The sequence below is a fragment of the Opisthorchis viverrini genome, assembly GCF_000715545.1.
Source record: "Opisthorchis viverrini unplaced genomic scaffold opera_v5_23, whole genome shotgun sequence".
Classification (NCBI taxonomy): domain Eukaryota; kingdom Metazoa; phylum Platyhelminthes; class Trematoda; order Opisthorchiida; family Opisthorchiidae; genus Opisthorchis; species Opisthorchis viverrini.
Genome location: NW_008751679.1, coordinates 2,561,181 through 2,583,810, shown reverse-complemented (window position 1 = coordinate 2,583,810; position 22,630 = coordinate 2,561,181). Strand labels below are relative to the sequence as shown.

The 22,630-nt window shown below is 46.7% G+C and overlaps 1 protein-coding gene across 1 annotated transcript in view; it reads left to right on the top strand.

Annotated features, from left to right (window-relative positions):
- Positions 1-1,669: 1,669 nt before the first annotated feature.
- T265_02049 (hypothetical protein) overlaps positions 1,670-22,630 on the top strand; it is a gene marked incomplete at both ends in the record, with an annotated part of 37,244 nt that continues 16,283 nt past the window's right edge. Inside the window, 10 exons of the mRNA XM_009166197.1 lie at positions 1,670-1,812; positions 2,475-2,595; positions 10,264-10,638; positions 12,594-12,669; positions 13,522-13,981; positions 14,338-14,515; positions 17,835-18,032; positions 19,025-19,399; positions 21,604-21,784; positions 22,307-22,421. Of these exons, the coding sequence (XP_009164461.1) occupies positions 1,670-1,812; positions 2,475-2,595; positions 10,264-10,638; positions 12,594-12,669; positions 13,522-13,981; positions 14,338-14,515; positions 17,835-18,032; positions 19,025-19,399; positions 21,604-21,784; positions 22,307-22,421 (2,222 nt within the window). The remainder of the gene's footprint in view (positions 1,813-2,474; positions 2,596-10,263; positions 10,639-12,593; positions 12,670-13,521; positions 13,982-14,337; positions 14,516-17,834; positions 18,033-19,024; positions 19,400-21,603; positions 21,785-22,306; positions 22,422-22,630) is intronic.

The window sequence follows — 22,630 nt, the reverse complement described above, 5'->3', positions numbered from 1 at the left end:
AGTTCTCCCGGGGCGTCCGCTCACAGGTATCGAGTACAAACCTCTTCTAGGGTCTGATGCCATGGTAGTGCAGACAATATTAAATGATCTAAGTAATTGTGCGTCCCGGTTTGACATGCGCTTCACACCTGGAAAGTGTAAAGTGCTACTGTAAGGCTGGGTGGGCTTCGAACTTAACCTCATGCTTGCGGATGAGCCGCTTGAAGTAGTAGACAAGTTAGTCTGCCTGGGCAGCTGTATCAGTCCTGCTGGTCTAGCGAAAGATGATATTTCCATCCTCATTGAGAAGGCCAGAGCAGTTTTTATGAACATGCATCACCTGTGGCGTGGGCGTGACAGGTTATCCGTCAGCGGTCGAGTTTACAATGTTGCGGTGCGATCCATATTGGTATACGGGTGAAAAACCTGGCCGCTGCGTGCCGAGGACGTCAACAGACTTTCAGTGTTTGACCATCGATGTCTTCGGAGCATTGCCGAGTGGTGGGAACACCGGATCAGCACTGCTGAAGTAAGTTGAATGATATTCGGAAGAAATAAATCATCTTCGATAGATGAACTGACCACACTGTATTGGTTGCGCTGGCTTGGCCGCGTTCCCCGTATGCCAGTCCACCGACTTCTTCAAAGGGTTCTTTTCACACAACCACATGAAGGGTGGAAAAGAGCCAGGAACGCTTAAACGTTGACTTGGCAGAAAACTTACCAGAAAACTCAACTGTGTTGGTCATTGCCGTCGTCCTGGATGGGGACCCCGAGAAGGGCCACACCAATGGCTAGAGGGATTGTCAGACATGACCCAGTCGAGCCCCCAATGGTGCTCGTGCATCCAAGCTATTGCCTTCAATCCATGGCCTCTTTCCCAATTTCCCCACTTAACAGTCCACTGACAGTGCTGTATTTATGAACCAATTTATCAGCTCGCGTCTCTAATGCGTAGCTACCTAACACACCCCAAATCATCGGTGAACGGAATTGTGGCAACTACATCCACTGTACGACGAGCACGCGGTTCTTACGGCTGACAATAATGATAACGATGATTTTTGCGTGTGACATGGCGATACCACACTCGCCCATGCACTGGATATCAGACCGAGCAGTGACTTTGCTTAAATTTCGGAAAAATGTCACCTCCGGTCCCGAACATAATTTGGCCCGACGAATTATCAGACTTCAAGAGGAACAAGTGCACGCGCCGACCATGGTGGACACAAAAATCTTCGGAAATGGAAGGGGCTCCAAAAACCAGGAATGGCGGGATGTTGCCTCGTTTNACCATCAGCCTCTAATGCCTGTGGGGTCGAAGTTCTCCCGGGGCGTCCGCTCACAAGTATCGAGTACAAACCTCTTCTAGGGTCTGATGCCATGGTAGTGCAGACAATATTAAATGATCTAAGTAATTGTGCGTCCCGGTTTGACATGCGCTTCACACCTGGAAAGTGTAAAGTGCTACTGTAAGGCTGGGTGGGCTTCGAACTTAACCTCATGCTTGCGGATGAGCCGCTTGAAGTAGTAGACAAGTTAGTCTGCCTGGGCAGCTGTATCAGTCCTGCTGGTCTAGCGAAAGATGATATTTCCATCCTCATTGAGAAGGCCAGAGCAGTTTTTATGAACATGCATCACCTGTGGCGTGGGCGTGACAGGTTATCCGTCAGCGGTCGAGTTTACAATGTTGCGGTGCGATCCATATTGGTATACGGGTGAAAAACCTGGCCGCTGCGTGCCGAGGACGTCAACAGACTTTCAGTGTTTGACCATCGATGTCTTCGGAGCATTGCCGAGTGGTGGGAACACCGGATCAGCACTGCTGAAGTAAGTTGAATGATATTCGGAAGAAATAAATCATCTTCGATAGATGAACTGACCACACTGTATTGGTTGCGCTGGCTTGGCCGCGTTCCCCGTATGCCAGTCCACCGACTTCTTCAAAGGGTTCTTTTCACACAACCACATGAAGGGTGGAAAAGAGCCAGGAACGCTTAAACGTTGACTTGGCAGAAAACTTACCAGAAAACTCAACTGTGTTGGTCATTGCCGTCGTCCTGGATGGGGACCCCGAGAAGGGCCACACCAATGGCTAGAGGGATTGTCAGACATGACCCAGTCGAGCCCCCAATGGTGCTCGTGCATCCAAGCTATTGCCTTCAATCCATGGCCTCTTTCCCAATTTCCCCACTTAACAGTCCACTGACAGTGCTGTATTTATGAACCAATTTATCAGCTCGCGTCTCTAATGCGTAGCTACCTAACACACCCCAAATCATCGGTGAACGGAATTGTGGCAACTACATCCACTGTACGACGAGCACGCGGTTCTTACGGCTGACAATAATGATAACGATGATTTTTGCGTGTGACATGGCGATACCACACTCGCCCATGCACTGGATATCAGACCGAGCAGTGACTTTGCTTAAATTTCGGAAAAATGTCACCTCCGGTCCCGAACATAATTTGGCCCGACGAATTATCAGACTTCAAGAGGAACAAGTGCACGCGCCGACCATGGTGGACACAAAAATCTTCGGAAATGGAAGGGGCTCCAAAAACCAGGAATGGCGGGATGTTGCCTCGTTTCATGTGACGGACCCACTGGTGAGCGAAACCATCAAGGCTTAGAATGGTGCGACCATTTTGAATACAGAGGAACGCCTCGGTTGGTAGGCCGAATTATTCGCACAAAAATTATCGTGGTCGCCAGCTGCCACTCATTTGGAGCCCAAAGCCAACGTAAAAACCTGGACGGTGGACGTATAACCCCCCATGGCCTCGGATGTACATGACTGCATATGTTTCAAGGTCACCGAGCTCCTAGTCCAACCTGCATTATTTAAAGATTGGTGTGAAGACCCCAGTCAGTGCTTACACGATCTGTTCGGCTGCATTTGAGAAAAGGAGACTACCCCAGACAACTTGGAAGAATGGGTGATAATGCCCATTTTCAAAAATGCGAATCATTATAAGTCCGCTAACCACAAGGGAATCAGCTTGATCTCGGGCGTCATGAGACTGTTGGCGTCACTTATGCTTCGTCGCTTTACGGTGGCTCGTGCAACGCTTGCTCCAGGGTAGCTAGCCAGATTCTGGTAGGCGTTGCGTTGACCAAATCTTCACACTGTGTCAGGTTCGAGAACACTGCCTACTCATTGATGACGCACAGTTTCGTCATGAGAGGCGTCACTTATGCTTCGTCGCTTTACGGTGGCTCGTGCAACGCTGGCTCCAGGGTAGCTAGCCAGATTCTGGTAGGCGTTGCGTTGACCAAATCTTCACACTGTGTCAGGTTCGAGAACACTGCCTACTCATTGATGACGCACAGTTTTGGTACTGGATTTTCGAAGCGCATTGAACTCTTCTGTTCAGTCTACTCTCCTCAACAAACCCTCCCTGGAAGTTTGTGAACATGAGTTCCTTGTATTGTTAAAATTCTTGACGCATGAGAGTATATGGTGAGCTCTCCGAAAGTTTCCTTAAACAAGATGGTATACGACAAGTATTGCCACCCTTTATTTCTCAGAGTCGACGAGATAATGGGGCGAACGAAGGAAGGTCTTCAAAACTCTGGTGTTGAACTAGCTGCTGACGAAAATCGTTCGTGGACGACATTTTTACGGTCCTCGAAGAGAAGGTTCAGGTGTTTTGGATGAACTAATTTTTGGCGTGCGCTTTGCACCCGCAATGTATAGGGTCATGTTCCTGGACACGTGGTCACTGAACTCGCCACTTACAATTCAGAGAAGGGTACTCGAAGTTGTGGGGTGTTTTACGTATTTCGGAAGTTGTATTACTTCGGATTATCATGTGACAGATGAGGTCAACGCACGAATCCGCAAGGCTCGGGTTTCGGTTGCTAATTTGAAATACCTATGGCGTCAAAGCCGTATATCCCTGAATCTCAAGGGACCTGTGTATTAGGCTACAGCACGGGCAACTCTGTCGTATGCCTGTGAGACTTGGTCTGTTCGAGCAGCGGACTCAAGGGACGTATTAGGCTACAGCACGGGCAACTCTGTCGTATGCCTGTGAGACTTGGTCTGTTCGAGCAGCGGAACTGAAACGTCTACCTACATTCCAGAATCCTTGGCTCAGAACCATAGCTGATGTGGGTTAGTTTCGGAGAATCTGTAATCAGGTAATTATAAAACGAGCTTTCGATTGTGCAACGGGAACTTCCATTGAAGAATGTGTCCAGTACTATAAGATGCCGTGTATTGCGCATGACAACCATCGTTTTCCGAAGATAATACTGTTTTCGTGTCCAATTCATAGTGGCGGAAGCAGAGAGGTGGCCAACCCTTGAGCTACCAGGTGGGTTATGAAAGACATTACAAAGCGTTTGGGCGCTGTCGGTGCTCTTCTCCTTCCAGGATGAGAACCGCGTGAATTCCAATGTTCCTGGTTGGAGGCGCTGCAAGATATGGTGATGTCAGTGGCGTTCTTGTCAGGTTTCATCCAGATTGCCTGAATGTGTGTCTAAAGGTGTAGACGCCTCGGAATGATTGTGGTAGGCTAGCACCAGATCCCGTCCACTTTTATTGTTTTCTTCAAAATAAGGCTTTCAAATGGATCGTGGTTGTTTGGAAGCGAAGCATCAGTGTTGAACACTGATTGTATGCTGTCGATGATGGTGATGTTGATGACATATTCACACCGCCAAGTATCAGCAACTGCATGCAATCTTTTTGTTCCTTGGCTTCGTGGAGTCGTTTTGACGCCGCAAGTGATGCAACTTGATTCGGGCCTTTGCGATTCATCAGAATTCAGGCGCACTTCCGTCTGAGCTAATACAACTACCGAGATATGTAAAATTCTCCATAACTTCCGATGATTCCCCTTGAATTGTAGGGGGTATGTCCAGAGATGGTCTGTTACGAAACAGGACTTTGCACTCTAAAGGTGCAAGGCGCATGCCGTAAAACGCATTGATGGTGACCAGTCTATTCAAAAGGACTTGTGCTGCGCCGTCGTCTTTAAAGATGTCTGCGTACTCCAAATGGACAAGGCTCATTAACAGCGATTTGAACACGGGTTTTGAAGGCCTTCCAGCGTCCGGTTCATTATTTCATCAATGACGAAGCTAAATAAGAATGGAGAGAGTGTACATCCTTGCCGGACACCACTTTTCATAGGGAAGCTTTTGGAGAGCTCACCATACACTCACACGTCCAGAACTATGCAAATATAGGGCTTGGATTATGCTCACAAACTGGGACACACCTATTTGAGCAAGTGCGGTAAACAGCATTGACCGATCGACACAATCGAACCCGCTGTTGAAGTCGAGTGACATCAAAATTGTGAGCCCGTACAAATGGCGTTACCCCAACACCTGACGGATTGTGGAGATGTGGTGGACGCAGCCTCCTACCCAGTCGAAGTCCCACTTGGTGCTAACGTGTCAAGGATTTGCGTGCCACCGTTAGACACTGAAGGATCAGTGACACCAGAAGCCTGGTTACAACAGGAGTCGAAGCTACACTTCTGTGGTTATCATATCCACTGCGATTATCCATTTTGGAAATGGGCAGTATTATTGACTCACCTCAGTCATCTGGAACGGCCTCTTTTTCCCAGATAGACGCAAATAGGCTAGAGAGGCACTGGATGAGAAATTCGCCTCCATATTTGGAGAAAATGGGTGGAGGGTTGTCAGGACCAGGGGCGGCTAGCCTGGAAACAGGTCGGGCTAAGTCGGCGGAAAAGATACGTCAAAGGTCAGAGGGATATGGCTATGGATACGGCTAGAATGGTCCGTGGCATACCGGGCTTAGCGAAAGAACCCCTTTAAGTAGTTGGATTCTCCGGGAATCTCCATGGAGCTATGAGGCGGTTCGCGTCGGCAAGGTTGAAAATGGTTGGCAAATCAGCCGCATTGCCTTTACGGCGCTTTTCCGGAAATAGATTGGGTGTCCCGTCAGAAGTTGCTGTCGGACTAGTTCTACATTGACATGCCGCTGGTACTCTGCATTGAGCTGTGGTTCTCGAGAGCGACCGGCCAATTGAACATGGAGAATATGGTGCGAGTTGGCGGAGGTGCTGTTCGCCAGACTTAAGTCACAGTAAAAGCAAGACACTTAGCTAGTGGGTGTTGTGCCAACGAAAGCGGACCAGTTAACTGAGGGGCTCGCTACCTTGAAGACAAGCGCTGAGACGCACTGAAAGGAGCAGATGCTACGAAAGTGATATGGCTGGCCCCTGTCGGCCTCTTGCCTCAACCTGCCATGTGTCAATAATGATGATTTGGCTTGCTCATCTTGACTGAATGGGTTACGGTTCATGCAGTTACATAACCTACACTACATGTGGCAATTGGAATAGACAAGAAGAGCGAGTTGAGCTTACTCAAGCTAGGGTCAGGGACGTCTCTGGGGCAGAAAGGGAACGTCTACAGGTGTTCCAGAATCCTTGGCTCAGAACCATAGCTGATGTGGGTTAGTTTCGGAGAATCTGTAATCAGGTAATTATAAAACGAGCTTTCGATTGTGCAACGGGAACTTCCATTGAAGAATGTGTCCAGTACTATAAGATGCCGTGTATTGCGCATGACAACCATCGTTTTCCGAAGATAATACTGTTTTCGTGTCCAATTCATAGTGGCGGAAGCAGAGAGGTGGCCAACCCTTGAGCTACCAGGTGGGTTATGAAAGACATTACAAAGCGTTTGGGCGCTGTCGGTGCTCTTCTCCTTCCAGGATGAGAACCGCGTGAATTCCAATGTTCCTGGTTGGAGGCGCTGCAAGATATGGTGATGTCAGTGGCGTTCTTGTCAGGTTTCATCCAGATTGCCTGAATGTGTGTCTAAAGGTGTAGACGCCTCGGAATGATTGTGGTAGGCTAGCACCAGATCCCGTCCACTTTTATTGTTTTCTTCAAAATAAGGCTTTCAAATGGATCGTGGTTGTTTGGAAGCGAAGCATCAGTGTTGAACACTGATTGTATGCTGTCGATGATGGTGATGTTGATGACATATTCACACCGCCAAGTATCAGCAACTGCATGCAATCTTTTTGTTCCTTGGCTTCGTGGAGTCGTTTTGACGCCGCAAGTGATGCAACTTGATTCGGGCCTTTGCGATTCATCAGAATTCAGGCGCACTTCCGTCTGAGCTAATACAACTACCGAGATATGTAAAATTCTCCATAACTTCCGATGATTCCCCTTGAATTGTAGGGGGTATGTCCAGAGATGGTCTGTTACGAAACAGGACTTTGCACTCTAAAGGTGCAAGGCGCATGCCGTAAAACGCATTGATGGTGACCAGTCTATTCAAAAGGACTTGTGCTGCGCCGTCGTCTTTAAAGATGTCTGCGTACTCCAAATGGACAAGGCTCATTAACAGCGATTTGAACACGGGTTTTGAAGGCCTTCCAGCGTCCGGTTCATTATTTCATCAATGACGAAGCTAAATAAGAATGGAGAGAGTGTACATCCTTGCCGGACACCACTTTTCATAGGGAAGCTTTTGGAGAGCTCACCATACACTCACACGTCCAGAACTATGCAAATATAGGGCTTGGATTATGCTCACAAACTGGGACACACCTATTTGAGCAAGTGCGGTAAACAGCATTGACCGATCGACACAATCGAACCCGCTGTTGAAGTCGAGTGACATCAAAATTGTGAGCCCGTACAAATGGCGTTACCCCAACACCTGACGGATTGTGGAGATGTGGTGGACGCAGCCTCCTACCCAGTCGAAGTCCCACTTGGTGCTAACGTGTCAAGGATTTGCGTGCCACCGTTAGACACTGAAGGATCAGTGACACCAGAAGCCTGGTTACAACAGGAGTCGAAGCTACACTTCTGTGGTTATCATATCCACTGCGATTATCCATTTTGGAAATGGGCAGTATTATTGACTCACCTCAGTCATCTGGAACGGCCTCTTTTTCCCAGATAGACGCAAATAGGCTAGAGAGGCACTGGATGAGAAATTCGCCTCCATATTTGGAGAAAATGGGTGGAGGGTTGTCAGGACCAGGGGCGGCTAGCCTGGAAACAGGTCGGGCTAAGTCGGCGGAAAAGATACGTCAAAGGTCAGAGGGATATGGCTATGGATACGGCTAGAATGGTCCGTGGCATACCGGGCTTAGCGAAAGAACCCCTTTAAGTAGTTGGATTCTCCGGGAATCTCCATGGAGCTATGAGGCGGTTCGCGTCGGCAAGGTTGAAAATGGTTGGCAAATCAGCCGCATTGGCTGGACAGCGCTTTTCCGGAAATAGATTGGGTGTCCCGTCAGAAGTTGCTGTCGGACTAGTTCTACATTGACATGCCGCTGGTACTCTGCATTGAGCTGTGGTTCTCGAGAGCGACCGGCCAATTGAACATGGAGAATATGGTGCGAGTTGGCGGAGGTGCTGTTCGCCAGACTTAAGTCACAGTAAAAGCAAGACACTTAGCTAGTGGGTGTTGTGCCAACGAAAGCGGACCAGTTAACTGAGGGGCTCGCTACCTTGAAGACAAGCGCTGAGACGCACTGAAAGGAGCAGATGCTACGAAAGTGATATGGCTGGCCCCTGTCGGCCTCTTGCCTCAACCTGCCATGTGTCAATAATGATGATTTGGCTTGCTCATCTTGACTGAATGGGTTACGGTTCATGCAGTTACATAACCTACACTACATGTGGCAATTGGAATAGACAAGAAGAGCGAGTTGAGCTTACTCAAGCTAGGGTCAGGGACGTCTCTGGGGCAGAAAGGGAAGGAAGCTGTACGCGAACCGTACGTGCTAGCGTTTAGGGACTTGGGTATAGGCGACAACAGGGCAACAGGATTTTGAGGCAGATGGTTTTATGTCATTTCTTTAGAAATACGGAATCCGTTGTAGACACGAAGCGATGTAAGCTGATGATAAAGTATGTCGCCGTCAGGCCCGACGGTTACCCGGATCTACCCTGATCAAACTGCGCGTATGAAGTATTCCGTTAGTACAGCCTGTGGTTGATTATTACGTAGAACTGTTCACAGGCGAGGAAGACGTTTTCGGCTTCGGCCCGTGGATGGAGCAGGAAATTCCCCCGTCTCTCGAATGCTTTCGACCACATGGACCTCATCAGATACCGCTTCATCTACGACTGTGGCTCAGTGGTTAGAGCGCGAACTCATTGACCGGAAGCTCTGTGGTTCAAAATCGACCTCTGCCTCTCGACTTCTATCTGGGTCTCGGCAACCTGGCAGTATCTCAGCCCTCCTGCTTCCTTTGGAACGACCCGACCTTCCCGACCTAAAGCTGCCAACTTGACGTGGTGGTTGGGCTTGAGTGCTGCAGCGATCCCGCGGGCTACACTGGCTGGAACTTCGTTCCACAAGGTGCAACCATGCCAGGAAGGCCAAAGGGGAGCAGCGAGACCCGGCACTATGAGTAATCGTGCTACGAGGCGGTCTGGGGGTAAAGTCGTACTGTCCTCTGCAACAGGAGTGTGAAGGCAGTAAAGTGTTCCCCCCAGGCGACCAGCATGTCCATATTTATGGAAGCAGCGATGCTGCCTTCCCCTGAGGAAGGACGGGTTAGAAAATTTCGGCCCCAAAAATCGCACACTCCGATTGCCCAGCGGTTGACCATGACTGCCGGCGCATTATCCAATACGGTCGAAATACTTTTAAAACCAAAGAGCCCGGTGGTGCTCAAAAGGCACCTGCTGTGCGCAGCCGCATCAGGAATGAGACAGTAATGCCTTATTCCCTGCGCCCTCGGGTTGGGCCAACCCTCTGCAGCCGAGCAGGTCAGACTGTTGACTCGTCGGCTCCGGGTATGGTCCCCTAAGAAAACCCTACATTTTCCCACTGCCTCGTGGGTCAGACTTTTGAGTCAGAGGCTAGGGTTAGGGTCCCCGAAAAAAACCCTACGTTATCCCATTGCTTTGTGGGTCAGACTTTTGAGTCAAAGGCTCAAGGTGGGGTACCTCAACCAAACCCCCTTCCTCGGCCTGGGCAACCGGGAAGTATCATTTGCCCGCGCAGTACAGCGTCCACTGATGTCCCTCCCCAACCCCTTCCCACTGCACAAGCAAACGTCGCTGGACCATTTGACTGTCAGTCATCTGACCGAAGGGCCTTGTGCTCCTCGCTGCCTACAATCATTAAACAAAATAACACCTAAATCCACAAGATCCTTTCTATATAGGAGCTTTTAACGTCCGTAGTCTATGTCAACTTGGCAAACAGGCAATGCTTGATGAAACCTTGTACTCCCTTAAAATCGATGTATGCTGCGTCTCCGAAACACGCATACAAGACCCGAGCGTTGTTCTGCATCTCAGAACGCCAAGGATGAACTCAGCTCATCCAGTTCAATCAAGCTCAATGCCTCGCGGCATAAAAAGCGGTGCCTGTTTGTCGTGTCGGCTTATGCCCCAACGGACTGTAGTTCTGATGCGGAGAAGGATACTTTCTATCGAGATCTATCCGGGCTCATTCGACAGGCAAAAAGCACTGACATTGTGATCCTTGCAGGCGATTTGAATGCTCAAGTAGGTCGTCTGAGCTCCTTGGAATCACATTTGGGTGGTCGTTTCGGAGTCGATGCTCGCCGCACAGACAACGGAGATCGACTCCTTCAGCTGTGTGCTGATCACGAACTGTTTCTGGCAAGTACGAACTTTCAGCATAGACGTTCGCATCTACGAATTGAAAGGGTATTACAGCTAAACGATTTATTTCGATTGTGACTGAGGTCCACATATAGATGCGAGAAATGTTTGAAAATGGTATATTGTAGGTAGTTAGCATTGTATACAACTCCCCGGTTGTCCTGAATGGACGAGAAATACCGATTTTCATCTGATTTCCGGTTCTCTGTTCATTGGCCTTCACCCTTTCCACTGCGGTCAATTCATCACCCAGTCCCTTGACCGCTGTTCTGTGTCTAAACTCACAGGTCTCAATTGCAGTCTTCAGTGTCCACACTCAGTCAACCTGGACAACGACTGTCTCTCGCTAAAGTCAAACTTTCCATTTCCGTCGATGTATGTTGCCTTCCAAACACACATACAAGACCTTACTTCGATTGTACACCTCATGCTGTTTTGGAGAGTTCATATGTTTCGCGCTTCACTCTGATGTTATTACTGGTTCGATGGTTGGTTGTGTCCATGGTGTGGGGGTTGCATTCAGTCCTAGGGACTGGAAAGGCTTTACTGGACTGTCCCAGTAGTCAGTCGTCTTTGCGTCATACGGTTGTCTGACCCGATTAAGATCGATGCAATTCGATGTGATGAACTACGTTTACTTGCCCTGTCAGCATACGTCCCGACGGACAGCGGTTCTGGAGGTGGAAAATTTGAGTTTTATCGATATCTGTCTCTTCTGTTTCGGTCAGCAACAAGAACGGCTATGGTCATTCGGCTGGTGATATGAACACCCAGGTTAGACGACCAAGCCCGGGAGAAGCACGGTTAGTTCGGTTAGGTTGTGTACCGGACATCATCTGTTACTGGCCAGTACGAACGTCCAGCATAAGCAACCACACCTAGCTACATGGGAGCTGCTAACTACAAACCTGTCATGGGCTCGGTTGGACCATGTGGCTCAGTTACTGATGGCCTCACCTAAAGGTTGCCGTTCCTCCTGGCCCACGCAGCTTGACTCCAGTCATGCATTTGTGTGGGCTCATCACTTAGGCTTACTTCAGGAATACGGATATCAAAGCAGAGCAGTTCCGCTCATCAGCTCTCGGGTGTTTCAGTATCCTAATAATAGTAATGATAATACTCGTTCAGCTGTAACACCCTTTTGGTGCTTAGCTGCCATGCCACCCGAAAAAATCACAAGAGGTGAGATACTGCCAGGTTTCTCAGGGCTAGACCGGAGCATTCAAGAGGCCGAAGTTGGTTTTGAATCGCAAGCTTTCCGGCCTGAATCACCGAGTTATTTCGAGCTCAACGAGTGTCAGTAGTTCAAGTGGATCCAGCTTGTCTGGCTAGCTACTGGAAATACAGTCATGCTGATGGTAAAAATTTACTAGGGTGAATTAAAGAGGGTAAAAGAAGCTGTGCTCTTAGCTGTCAGGAATTTTTCCAGGCCATTCAATTTGACCAAATAAACGCCGGATATCGTCGAGATTTACACATTGTTGTACCTACCGACTACAATGGCGCATTCTAATCTCTCAAACGTCGTGAGGACCATCTGCCTAGCAGAGCTACTAGCCCAGTTCTGTGCTGAGCAGAAGCGGTCGAGAACTATAGTGTCCATGACCTGGATATGAACTATAACAGTGTTTTTTCCAGGTCAATTTGACCAAATAAACGCCGGATATCGTCGAGATTTACACATTGTTGTACCTACCGACTACAATGGCGCATTCTAATCTCTCAAACGTCGTGAGGACCATCTGCCTAGCAGAGCTACTAGCCCAGTTCTGTGCTGAGCAGAAGCGGTCGAGAACTATAGTGTCCATGACCTGGATATGAACTATAACAGTGTTAAACAGTGAACGCAATCAAGTGGACAGCTGCCACCTGCTTGGTTGGAGATTTTGGGACTTATCAATGGTTTATGACACTGGCGAACTTGGCTCAATCACGCCGTCAGTGGCGCTCCTGCATCATATCTATTGCCTTCATTGCGTACTAGCTTCCTGTCCCCTCAGATAAGCGGACTTATTCATAACGAACCTATTGAGCACACCAGCACCTCCAATATTCACCTTTCCCCTCTGTTTGCAGGTGAGCGAAACTGTAGAGACCGGAACCAATGTATCTGTGGTACATGATTTGAACGGAGTGACGCCAAGTCTGATATTAGCTGTGCTTGAAGTCGTGAAAATTTATCACTCGTCCCAGGAATCTCGTTATTCTACTGGGTTTAACTCGCGCTCTGACAGATGGACATCGAACGAGAAGAGCGGGAGAAAAAGGCATCTATGATTGAGGATAATCAATGTCGATTCAGAAGAATAACTTTTGGGCTGTTCCGGACATTATTCACTTTCCGGCGCTGGATCGTTCGTTTCTTGAAGGGACTAAAGAATGTTACCATGTATGGAGGCGATATTGTCGTGTGCAGCGATCCGGACCAGGAACATGCAGCACACTTGAAATTTATGTTGGACAATTCACTCGAAATTTAATGACACTACGCGGTCATAATTTGGGCCATGAAGTCAAGCCACTGCCGAAGGAGTTAGCCTAGCTCACGAATTTCACGCCCTGGTCTTTTTTGGGGGGAAGGTTTGCGTCTGGAAGGCAAATGTGGAGGCTTATTTTGCGCATTAGTAGATGTCTCTCAAGAAGCGTCACCTTTGAGCCGAGTCTTGTGGAACCTTCCGGAGTGGTCTTTGTAGGGTGGAGGAAGGTATCCCTGGCGAAAGCAAGGCTTAGAGGTGATTTTCTGTGTATAGTCTATTCGTATTTTCCCGATGATTTATTTTGATTTATCAATTGTGGTAAAACATTGCAATCTCTTGAAAAAAATAAAACTTTCCATACCTCGTATTCTTCAAACTATTTTCAAGTGGTGCAGAATTGGTTGTACAATGCAGATATTCTAACTCATTTCCTTTTTAATGAAAATATCAGATGGTCTCACCAATGCGGACAGTTGTATGCCGGCCGAGGTTGGTGAAAACAATGTTCCTCTCCTCAGTCGCGAAGTGGAAGCCGATGAAACATCGGCCAAACGACTCAAAACGGCGGCCTCCGAGTGTCTTACTCCGCTGGACGGGTCACTTGATTCCAGATTAAGCGAAGTTGTGATCAAGCCAGAGGATGAAACGTTGTGTCGGATGAACGTCACGGATGACTGTACGGTTGAAGAGCTTGTAGGAGCTGAGGAATCCTCAACCGATGTCAGTAGTACAAAGCCATGTGATTCCACACCTCGTTCCGCCAGTTTATCGAGTTCGGCTTCCGCCAATCTGTTTGGATCCTGGAGGGCTGGGCAGTCTCGCGATGATGCGATTCTTCTTGGTGATTCGGATGATGAACAAGAAAAGGTGCATGCTATTTCTTGCTTTCACTTTTTGAGTTTTTATAGCCTGTAAGTTTCATGGTGCGTTACCAATCAGAAACTACCGCGACCGTTCTATTTGCCTTTAATTTTGTTCTATTCAGTTCTTGACCTAGAACGAATATCCTTCGAAGATATCCTTCTCTGTTTAGACATATTCCCCAACAAAGTCAATGGCTGTCTTAATCAGATAGATTTGGCCTACGTTTCACCTCTAATCAGCTACAAAGTTTTAATTTTCAGTGAGCACATTGTCGAATCTTGTCTAAAACCAGTCTACTGAGGTTTGTCTATGGTTCGAGGGTTTGTTAGTTCTCTAAGTAACATTATCATCTTTCCTGATTCATTCACCCACAGCATATGGCCTCAGATGTCATTGAACTTAGTGATGGTGAAGAGGAGCCAGAAGAACCGGAGGTTGAAACGGAGATATGCGAACTGCAAGACGCCGCAAATCTAATGGATGAAAGAGGCCGGGTTGTGTTAAATCCTAACCGGGACTCGGAAACAGAATGCGAAATTTGTTTACCCCCACAAATCGCCCGAGTGATCAAACCACATCAGGTGAGTTGTGGAATATGATGGTGTGTCTCGACAACTTTTGAAATCTCCACTTTTTCGCCAGGTGGTTCTTTTAGATAGCGGAGAGTAGTTTTGGTTCACTGCTCACACAACCGCTTTATGCGTAGACCTATAACCATCTCCTTACGAAATGAAGCTCTTAGAACGTTTTATTTTGGGGCGCACGCGTGCTTAGTTATGCATTTTGAAGAATATGGGAAACCCAAAAGCACACTTCTATTAATTCAATGACACTAAACAGTCAATAGTCTCGGAATAAGGTATGGGTCACTTAAAACTGTGAGATCCCTTTCTGTGGACGGTTTTAAAGGGATATGTATTATTTTTTTCATCAAGTCTCTTGGTAGAAACTCATGGGATACTTAGTTGTGTATGACAGCATTGTTGGGCGCTATGTAAGACACTGTAGTCTGCATACCCAGACCCATATACCGTGCAAGACATTGAATACTACTTTCTAGAATACCATGCTGGTTGTTATCTGCATATATCCATGCATGGGCTCGGATTCTCGGAATTCGTTCTGCAAACACGGTCAACCGGCTAGCGTCTGATCAAATATCCAATCACAAACAGCCCACTGAGCCACTATGGTCAGTTGGATTGTTGTCTATTGGACTGCTGGTGGTTCTCAACAGTCACTCTCCGCCTACGATGAAACCACCGCAACATTCATCTAAGGTTTGGCCTTTACTGCTTTAGTTAAATCGATCGCTCCTGTCGCTTATAAAACCCCCTCCCAGCATCTGTCAGTGGATCAATATTGCCACTAACAGCTCTTAGAAGTTCATTGTCCTGATGATATTATTCGTTAAGTGTACTTTCATATCAAGCGATTTCGTTTTCATTCTGGGTGTCCTGTTTTGAGGAGTCATCACATATATGCATATACCTCATTTGGTGACCAGGAACATGATACCTCCTAAATGAAGAAACTGAAAAACTGTCCGAAAGCCACTGCCGATTCCATCATTTCAACGTTTTACTGTTTGCTTCTTAGCCTGTTAAATAATCGCCTTCGTGGTTCTCCTTCATTGCATAGACTTCCCAGACAGCAAAAAGGTCATTAAAACAATACTGCTATGCATGGTGCCCCTCATGGGTAACCCCATCGAGGAGGCAGTTCTATCGGTACGCGGTTTTTCGACTTCAGTCCTCCTTGAAGAAATGAACCTCTCGGGTGGGACACTTGGGTTATCCAGGTGGTTGATTTACTCCGCATGGGAAGCGTCACCCTATGCCACTGATTTAAAACAGCTAGTCGACTGCCATATTAAACGGTCTTCATCACCATCATCAACAGCGCAAAGTCAATGTTGAACACAGGTGCAATGGCACGTTGTTGGAAGTAACCTTGTTGTGAAAATAGAATGAGAAGGGAGAGGGAAGAGACCTCGGGCTAGCAAACTGCAAACGCTCCGAGGCTGCTACATTTCTAAGCGTCCAGTCAGACTATCCGAGTAAAAAGTGACATCAGTGGGGCCATTGGCATTAGTTGGTAACCATTTCATACGGCATCTTTTGCAGAGCCCCAGTATTATCACAGATGCAATCCGGGGTCAGTCGCACCGACTTTTCTACATCGTTTTCGCACTTTTATACCATGTCGGTCAAACACTTTGGACTAGACAAATAAACAACACTCCATGAAGTCGACAACTTTTGTGCGATACATGATCATACTACCTCAACTTACCAACCACGGCGCGTTCTTATTCAGTAAATTCCCCTTAGCCTTTTCTAGTTGCAGATCCGTTTGCACTAGCATGCATGAGCTGTGATTTTACGACAACGGCTATCCACGACTCGCTCGTAGTGGTCCCACGCCACAGTTATACAATCAAACACACTCGGAGATTAGGTAATATCGCTATTTATTGCTTTAACGACCTTGGTTTAAGCCTCAGATGTTTGTACATTCAGCTAAGCTGCTACACCATGGTATGAGTTAATACAACTTACAGGATATTTAATCTCCCCACGATTCCAAGCTCCCCTGTGCGAATTGAAGGTGAATTCACAACTGCCATATCTCCTTGTCTTCTTCGGAAGCCATCGATAACATAAGGTTTGCTGTCCCACTCCATTCACGAATTTTTCCTGAATGTACTTGCCGATAACTTTGCATGAGGTAAATCCCCACTACCATTCGTTTCAACCAAGCTGTAGTGCTTCGGAAGGTATTGGATCTGGAAAATAGGGTGGTAGTGTGCGACTGTTGAATATTTTTCAAGTCCCAAATATTACTCTCGCCTTGCGTCATTTCAGCTTTGAGTTTTGTGATAAGTCACCCAAATTCAAGAATTTAACATTCACATCACAGTCATCATCCTGTTTTGGTATACTTATTCCGGGGAGCCCACCTTAAAGGGAAAAGCACTAGACTCGGGTTCAGCTTTCGTTAGAGCTCGTCACCAGTGCATGTTCTTGGCCGTGTTGAAGTTTGAACTCCAGACCTCCGATATGTAGGACGAGCGTGCTACCACTATTCGACCGGCATATGCTGAACGCACCTGAAATATCACGTCTGAACAAGTTAACATGTTCACGTTTGCTTGATGTGATTGGTTTGCTATGTGGTGTAACTTTCAGTTGCAGGGGCTTGGATGCTAGGGTGCTCATGGTCCTATGTGTCCTGGCATATATGAAAGAGCGCTTGATCTCCGGAGCGACAGTTGTTGCAACACACTCAAAAATGCCCTTTAAAGAACCTCGATACAATCAGGATTTCTTTATTCTCGCACGGAAAACGTACAATGTCGTTCTTATTAATCATGCCCATCTACGAGGACCTATCCAATCGTGGAGACATTTTTGCTATCCCAGAAGGTATTTCTTTGAGATAAAGGAAGTGCCGTACCGAACGTAATAATGAGTACCTCAGGCTCATACGCTTTCTGTGCCTCGTGTTTGATGGTAAGAACTACATGATTTCTCGTAGGGTTTCCACTGTGCTAACTTAGCTGGAAGTATTTCCTCTCTCACTATTTATAATTTTGGGTCGCCGGAAAGTTTTTTTCATATAGCCACAGTCGAACTCCTTGAACATATCAGAATACGTGCGAGCTGCGAAAACTTGAGTTTTGTACTCTAGAACTGGATGGTAGAGATCACAAAGATGTCACGTCAACTGCTGACCTTAACGTGCAGTAGCACATGAGAACTAGACCGAGTACCATGAGTTTACTAATCTTGAAAGCAGATTGAACAAGAGAGGAATAATCTCTTTGAGTTGCCACGAGCTAGGACACGTGTTGATTTCGATTTCTGAAAGCAGTTACTGTCTGTATTTCTCCTTCAGGTTAGCGGAATCAGGTTCCTCTACGACAATGTGATAGAAAACCAACAGCGATTCGAGACTACTGATGGATTCGGTTGTATTCTGGCCCACAGCATGGGTCTTGGAAAAACTATCCAGATTATTGGATTTTTGGACACAATTTTTCGTTACTGCAATGTGAAACGAGTGTTGGTCATTGTGCCGATCAACACAATTCAAGTATGTCGTTCCTTTTTTCAAGCACCACTAGTAATGCGAAGCCATTGTTCAACCTCATACATGTAACCAATTCTTGCTTTTAGTTACTCCGTCTAACTTAAATATGCAGTCGTCCCTCTGGGGAGACCACTCTCTCCCTCTGTCTCGTTGGAGTCATTCAGCCGTTACACCCCATCGGTGCATTGCTTTCATGCTACCAGGAGGAAGCACGAGGGCCGAAATACTGTCAGGTTGCCCAAGCATAGACAGGAACGGTTGAGATGCTGAGACGGTCCGAACCGCGGACACTTACCACTGAGTTATCTCGAGCTCGCCAGAATAGGCCAATTCCGATCGGTTCTCGTGGGTATTCTGTAGCCGGACAATGGTGCTCTATTTTTTGTAGGTTAACAACATTGCTTTTTCATTCGTAAGTTTTCCACATTCGTCCCTCTAAAAAATCGGTTGCCTAAAAAACATCTTGTCAGTAGAGCTTTTTATATCTCAAGTGTGAGCGGAAATAAAATGAATATTATTTGATTGGTGCATTTAGTTTTACCAGAAGTTATCAACCCCTTGAGTCTTAAGGATTCTGTCACCTTGCCATACTACGCCTAATTTGTTTTTTTTCCTGAAACGGATATTTTCTCAGTAATACACACATTTTTACCGATTTTTACGGAGCGAGATGTTTCAATGGTTGGAGCGCGAATTTACTGAGCGGGTCAGTGGCTCGATTCCGACCCCTCGACTTCCCCTGTCTAGGCTGGGCAACCTGGCTGGCAGCCAGCCCTCGTGCTTCCTCCGGATGGCATGGCACCGAAATGTTGTTACAGCCGGACGATTTTTTTTTACGGATTTTTACTTGTGTTAATTTGTCTCCGGTTTCATACCTGATGTCTAACAAGGTGTCCTAGGGAAGAAGCATCTAATTAGAGGAAAACAGATCCATATTGAATCCTCAGAAGGAGCATTGATTCACTGTACTTGTGTATGTCTATTTTGCGTTCCAGAACTGGCAAGCGGAGTTTGAGTTGTGGTTGCCCACTGATAGACTCAAGCAAAGCCGTTTTTGGTCTAAAGTGGCGTCGGATTCGGTTGCAGTCACAACTGCAGACACCAACACTGCGATGTCATCTGGGGAAATTACTGAGGAATCTACATACGACCAGCACACCTTCTCTGAATTGTTTTCTGAGCACAGTGGTCAGGTAGATGGCACGACTGAAAAACCGATGGAGCAATCATTCGGCTCGACTGAAACCGTTCCTCTTTGCAAATCTGAGGAATTCGAGAGGCAAAATGGTATCGAGCAGCGTGGGAATTTACGTTCGTTCAAACTGTTTGTTGTACGAGACGTTGTCAAAACGATGACACAACGACACCAAGTTAGTAACATTCAAATCTTTCTTGTACCGTGCACACACTTCGGGCTAACTTCTTTCAGGTAATCATCCGCAAGCTGGAACATTATCTTTAACAGAGTATAGATTCGGTTGTCATACCCCACACCATTTTACGCAAACATCCGGTTAGTAGACATTGGGCTTCGGTCAATAAACACTACGCTTGGCTACACTACTACGGCTTATGGGCTCTGTTAGTCCTTCGCCTATATCCTGATTGACTAGTTATCGGAAATACTGTCCGTTGAATCGTTCCTTTGACCGTGCGGAGTTACTATTGTTTCGTGACGTGACCACTTCTTATTATCAAAGTAAGCTTCGAAACNAGGGAAATGTCACCTTTTTATTCATCATAATTGGTATTTTAGTCTGTCGTAGCACACAAGCGTAATAACTTGGTGAGAATTCAGTAGCGCGCTCGTTGTGAGAACTTTTTATCGGTCTGCTGTCGGCCCTGACTCCTCCAGAGCGTTGCGAAGAATTCCCGCCTGACTGCTACACGAAGCTACCATCTTGATTGCATGACCATGGGTCGTTCGCTTTGAGGTTCTGTCATGGACACTGACAACGCCGGTACCTCTGTATCTCTAGATCATCGGCGAAAGAACCTAAGGCTATAACCACTGTACAGTAAGTACATGGCTTTTTGCGGCCGAAGATAATGATGAGTGGACTCTATATCCCGAATGGAAGTTCGGGAACTACGATTCACACTAGACAGTACTTCGCACAAGGTTTCGAATCAAGTGGTAGTTTCGTTAGGTCTTTGGTGAACAGGTTTCCGAGCTACGATGTCCGGTGCTCCTTTTGCCTTCCCAAACGATAGTTGAAAAGCATCAGCCTCCTTGCTTACTCTTGAATATGCGCCTGTGCAGCACGACGGATTGGTCGAGGCGTTTACGGACTATCCGGAGGTGAACTGCTTAAACTAACTGGCCACCACGTCGATTGGATGGATGTATTCGCGAGCTCAGCACATAGGCCAGTCGGAATAAGGCAGTGAAACATGTGTCAATACTGATGTTGCTGCCTCTGATGATGATGATGGAATAGGACATTTTTATTCCGGGTTTCTCGCCAGTCACAAAGACTCTGGTTTGAAAAATTAGGTAGTAACTTTATAATGGGTGTCTCAAGCTACCCCATCTTTTGATATGTCAAAGTGAACGGAACAGCAAGCCAAAGACGAGCACGGGAGTTACAAGTCAGTACGGATGGATTCAGCTGTCTCGACACAATACTTAAGTGCATCAGTGCTATCCTTACGTTTGTCATACTAAGTTTCCCCTGTGGCTTGGTGATTAGAAAATCTAATAAAGCCATGTCCTTCAGTAATTACGCGATTGCTTGCCACGAGCGGTCGAGGTATCCATCTTCATGCCTGTTGCTACCTATTACCGGATTTTCCTCGAAAAGTTGTTGCATAACCAGTTTATTTCTGGTCTAGTTTTCAAGTCCCAGTATTTGTTCCCCACCTGTCATTGGTTGTGAAGGAGACTGTTGTTAACTTAGGAAGCATGGTATCATTGGATTGTTTGTTGAGCTAGGTCGTTTGGCTGTAAACTTCTCACTACCAATCGAGTTGGCGTTAGCAGGCAGAGTAGCCAAGTGACTTTTGTTGCTACTTTCTCATGGAGGATTCGTGGAACTCTTATGGGTTGCTAGTTATCATCACATCCATTTGATGACTTAAAAAGCAGGATAGAACTCATCACACCCTTGTCTGTGGTTGCTGGTCCTTTAGCTACTGATGTTACGGATGATATAAAATTAACAGAGCTTACCCCGCTGTTGAACCGCGTTAATTTTTTATCCTTTCATGTTAGCATATCAGGACACAGGGCTTGAAGAACTTTATACGGCCTGTGTCGTATAGACATTTTATTTCTCTAGCCCACCACTTGTTGTTGAGTTGCCATACTACATGCACGCACGATTAGTCCGTGAAATATCGATCGGTGTGTGACCGTAACGTTCACGACGTTAGTTTTTTTCACGCTGACTGTACCTGCGACAGAATATAGATCCCTCTGAGTACTTTACGGCTCTACTTAGCTGCCATCACAGCTTCCTTACTGAATGGACAAGAATGACTGGTGCTTGATAAGAAACGCCAACTGGCTTTCTGAAACTAAGTGGCTTCTTGCAATCTGACACAGACTATCATGCCCTTTCCCTCCATCCAGATCGTCAATCAATGGTTTGAGGAGGGAGGAGTTCTTCTACTAGGCTATGAGATGTTTCGTCTGCTTCTGAATCAAAAGCGTGGAGTGACCAAGGCAGAGATTCGTGCTTTCTCGCGGCGTAAGAAAAAGACCATTTGTTTAGACCTGATTGAAGAGGAGAGACGGGAAAAGATGTTAGCAGGTTAGTGGTTGATACTGTTCCTCAAGGATTGAATGTTTATTCCAAGTTTATTCGGTGTCTTTTCGTACCGTGTGGTTTTTGTCCATGACCCGCAGAAACAAGCTTACCGATTGTGCTGCTCACTGACGGGATCTCTTTGAAGGGTTCAAGCACCTCTTTGAAGGCACCACCCCTTGACTCGGTTATCAGGGCCGATGCCGTCACTGTCGTTTGGTGACCGTGCTTCCACCAATCAGTTTGTAGTGCTGTTAGTGCTTATGGATTGTCCAAAGCTTCGTGTATTTTGTATATGTTGTTGTGTGTGCTGAAGATTGGTTGTCTTACATCGCACACCTCTTTATCTTCAGGTTCCCTTGTTGTTTCCATAGTGTTGAAAAAATTCGCTCTAAAAGTGACCGTCAACCTGAACTACAGTGGACATCAATACCCATCTACTTTGTTTCCTTTGCTTAAAACCTTTTAAAATGCACTCATTTCCGGAGACCAACTGGCCTAACTCTAATGTTTTTCTGGTAATCACAGATTTTCACGCCGCCCTTATCGACCCCGGTCCCCAGCTCGTCATCTGTGATGAAGGCCATCGGATTAAGAATAGTGAAGCTTCTATCTCCAAAGCTTTGAAGGCCATAAAAACACGGTAGGTTATGGTCAATTTTCGTCTCTACGAGCATATTAGGATCACTTCAACTATGTGAATTATCCTCATGGTTTATGTTTTCGCTTATTTGCATGACATTTTGTGCAGTTGGGAATTTGACTTCGGGCGTGTTCAGCCCTGGAGAATAGCATTTTCTCTCAATTTTGCGCAGTTAGGATCGGTATGCTACCACAGATGTTGGCATAATT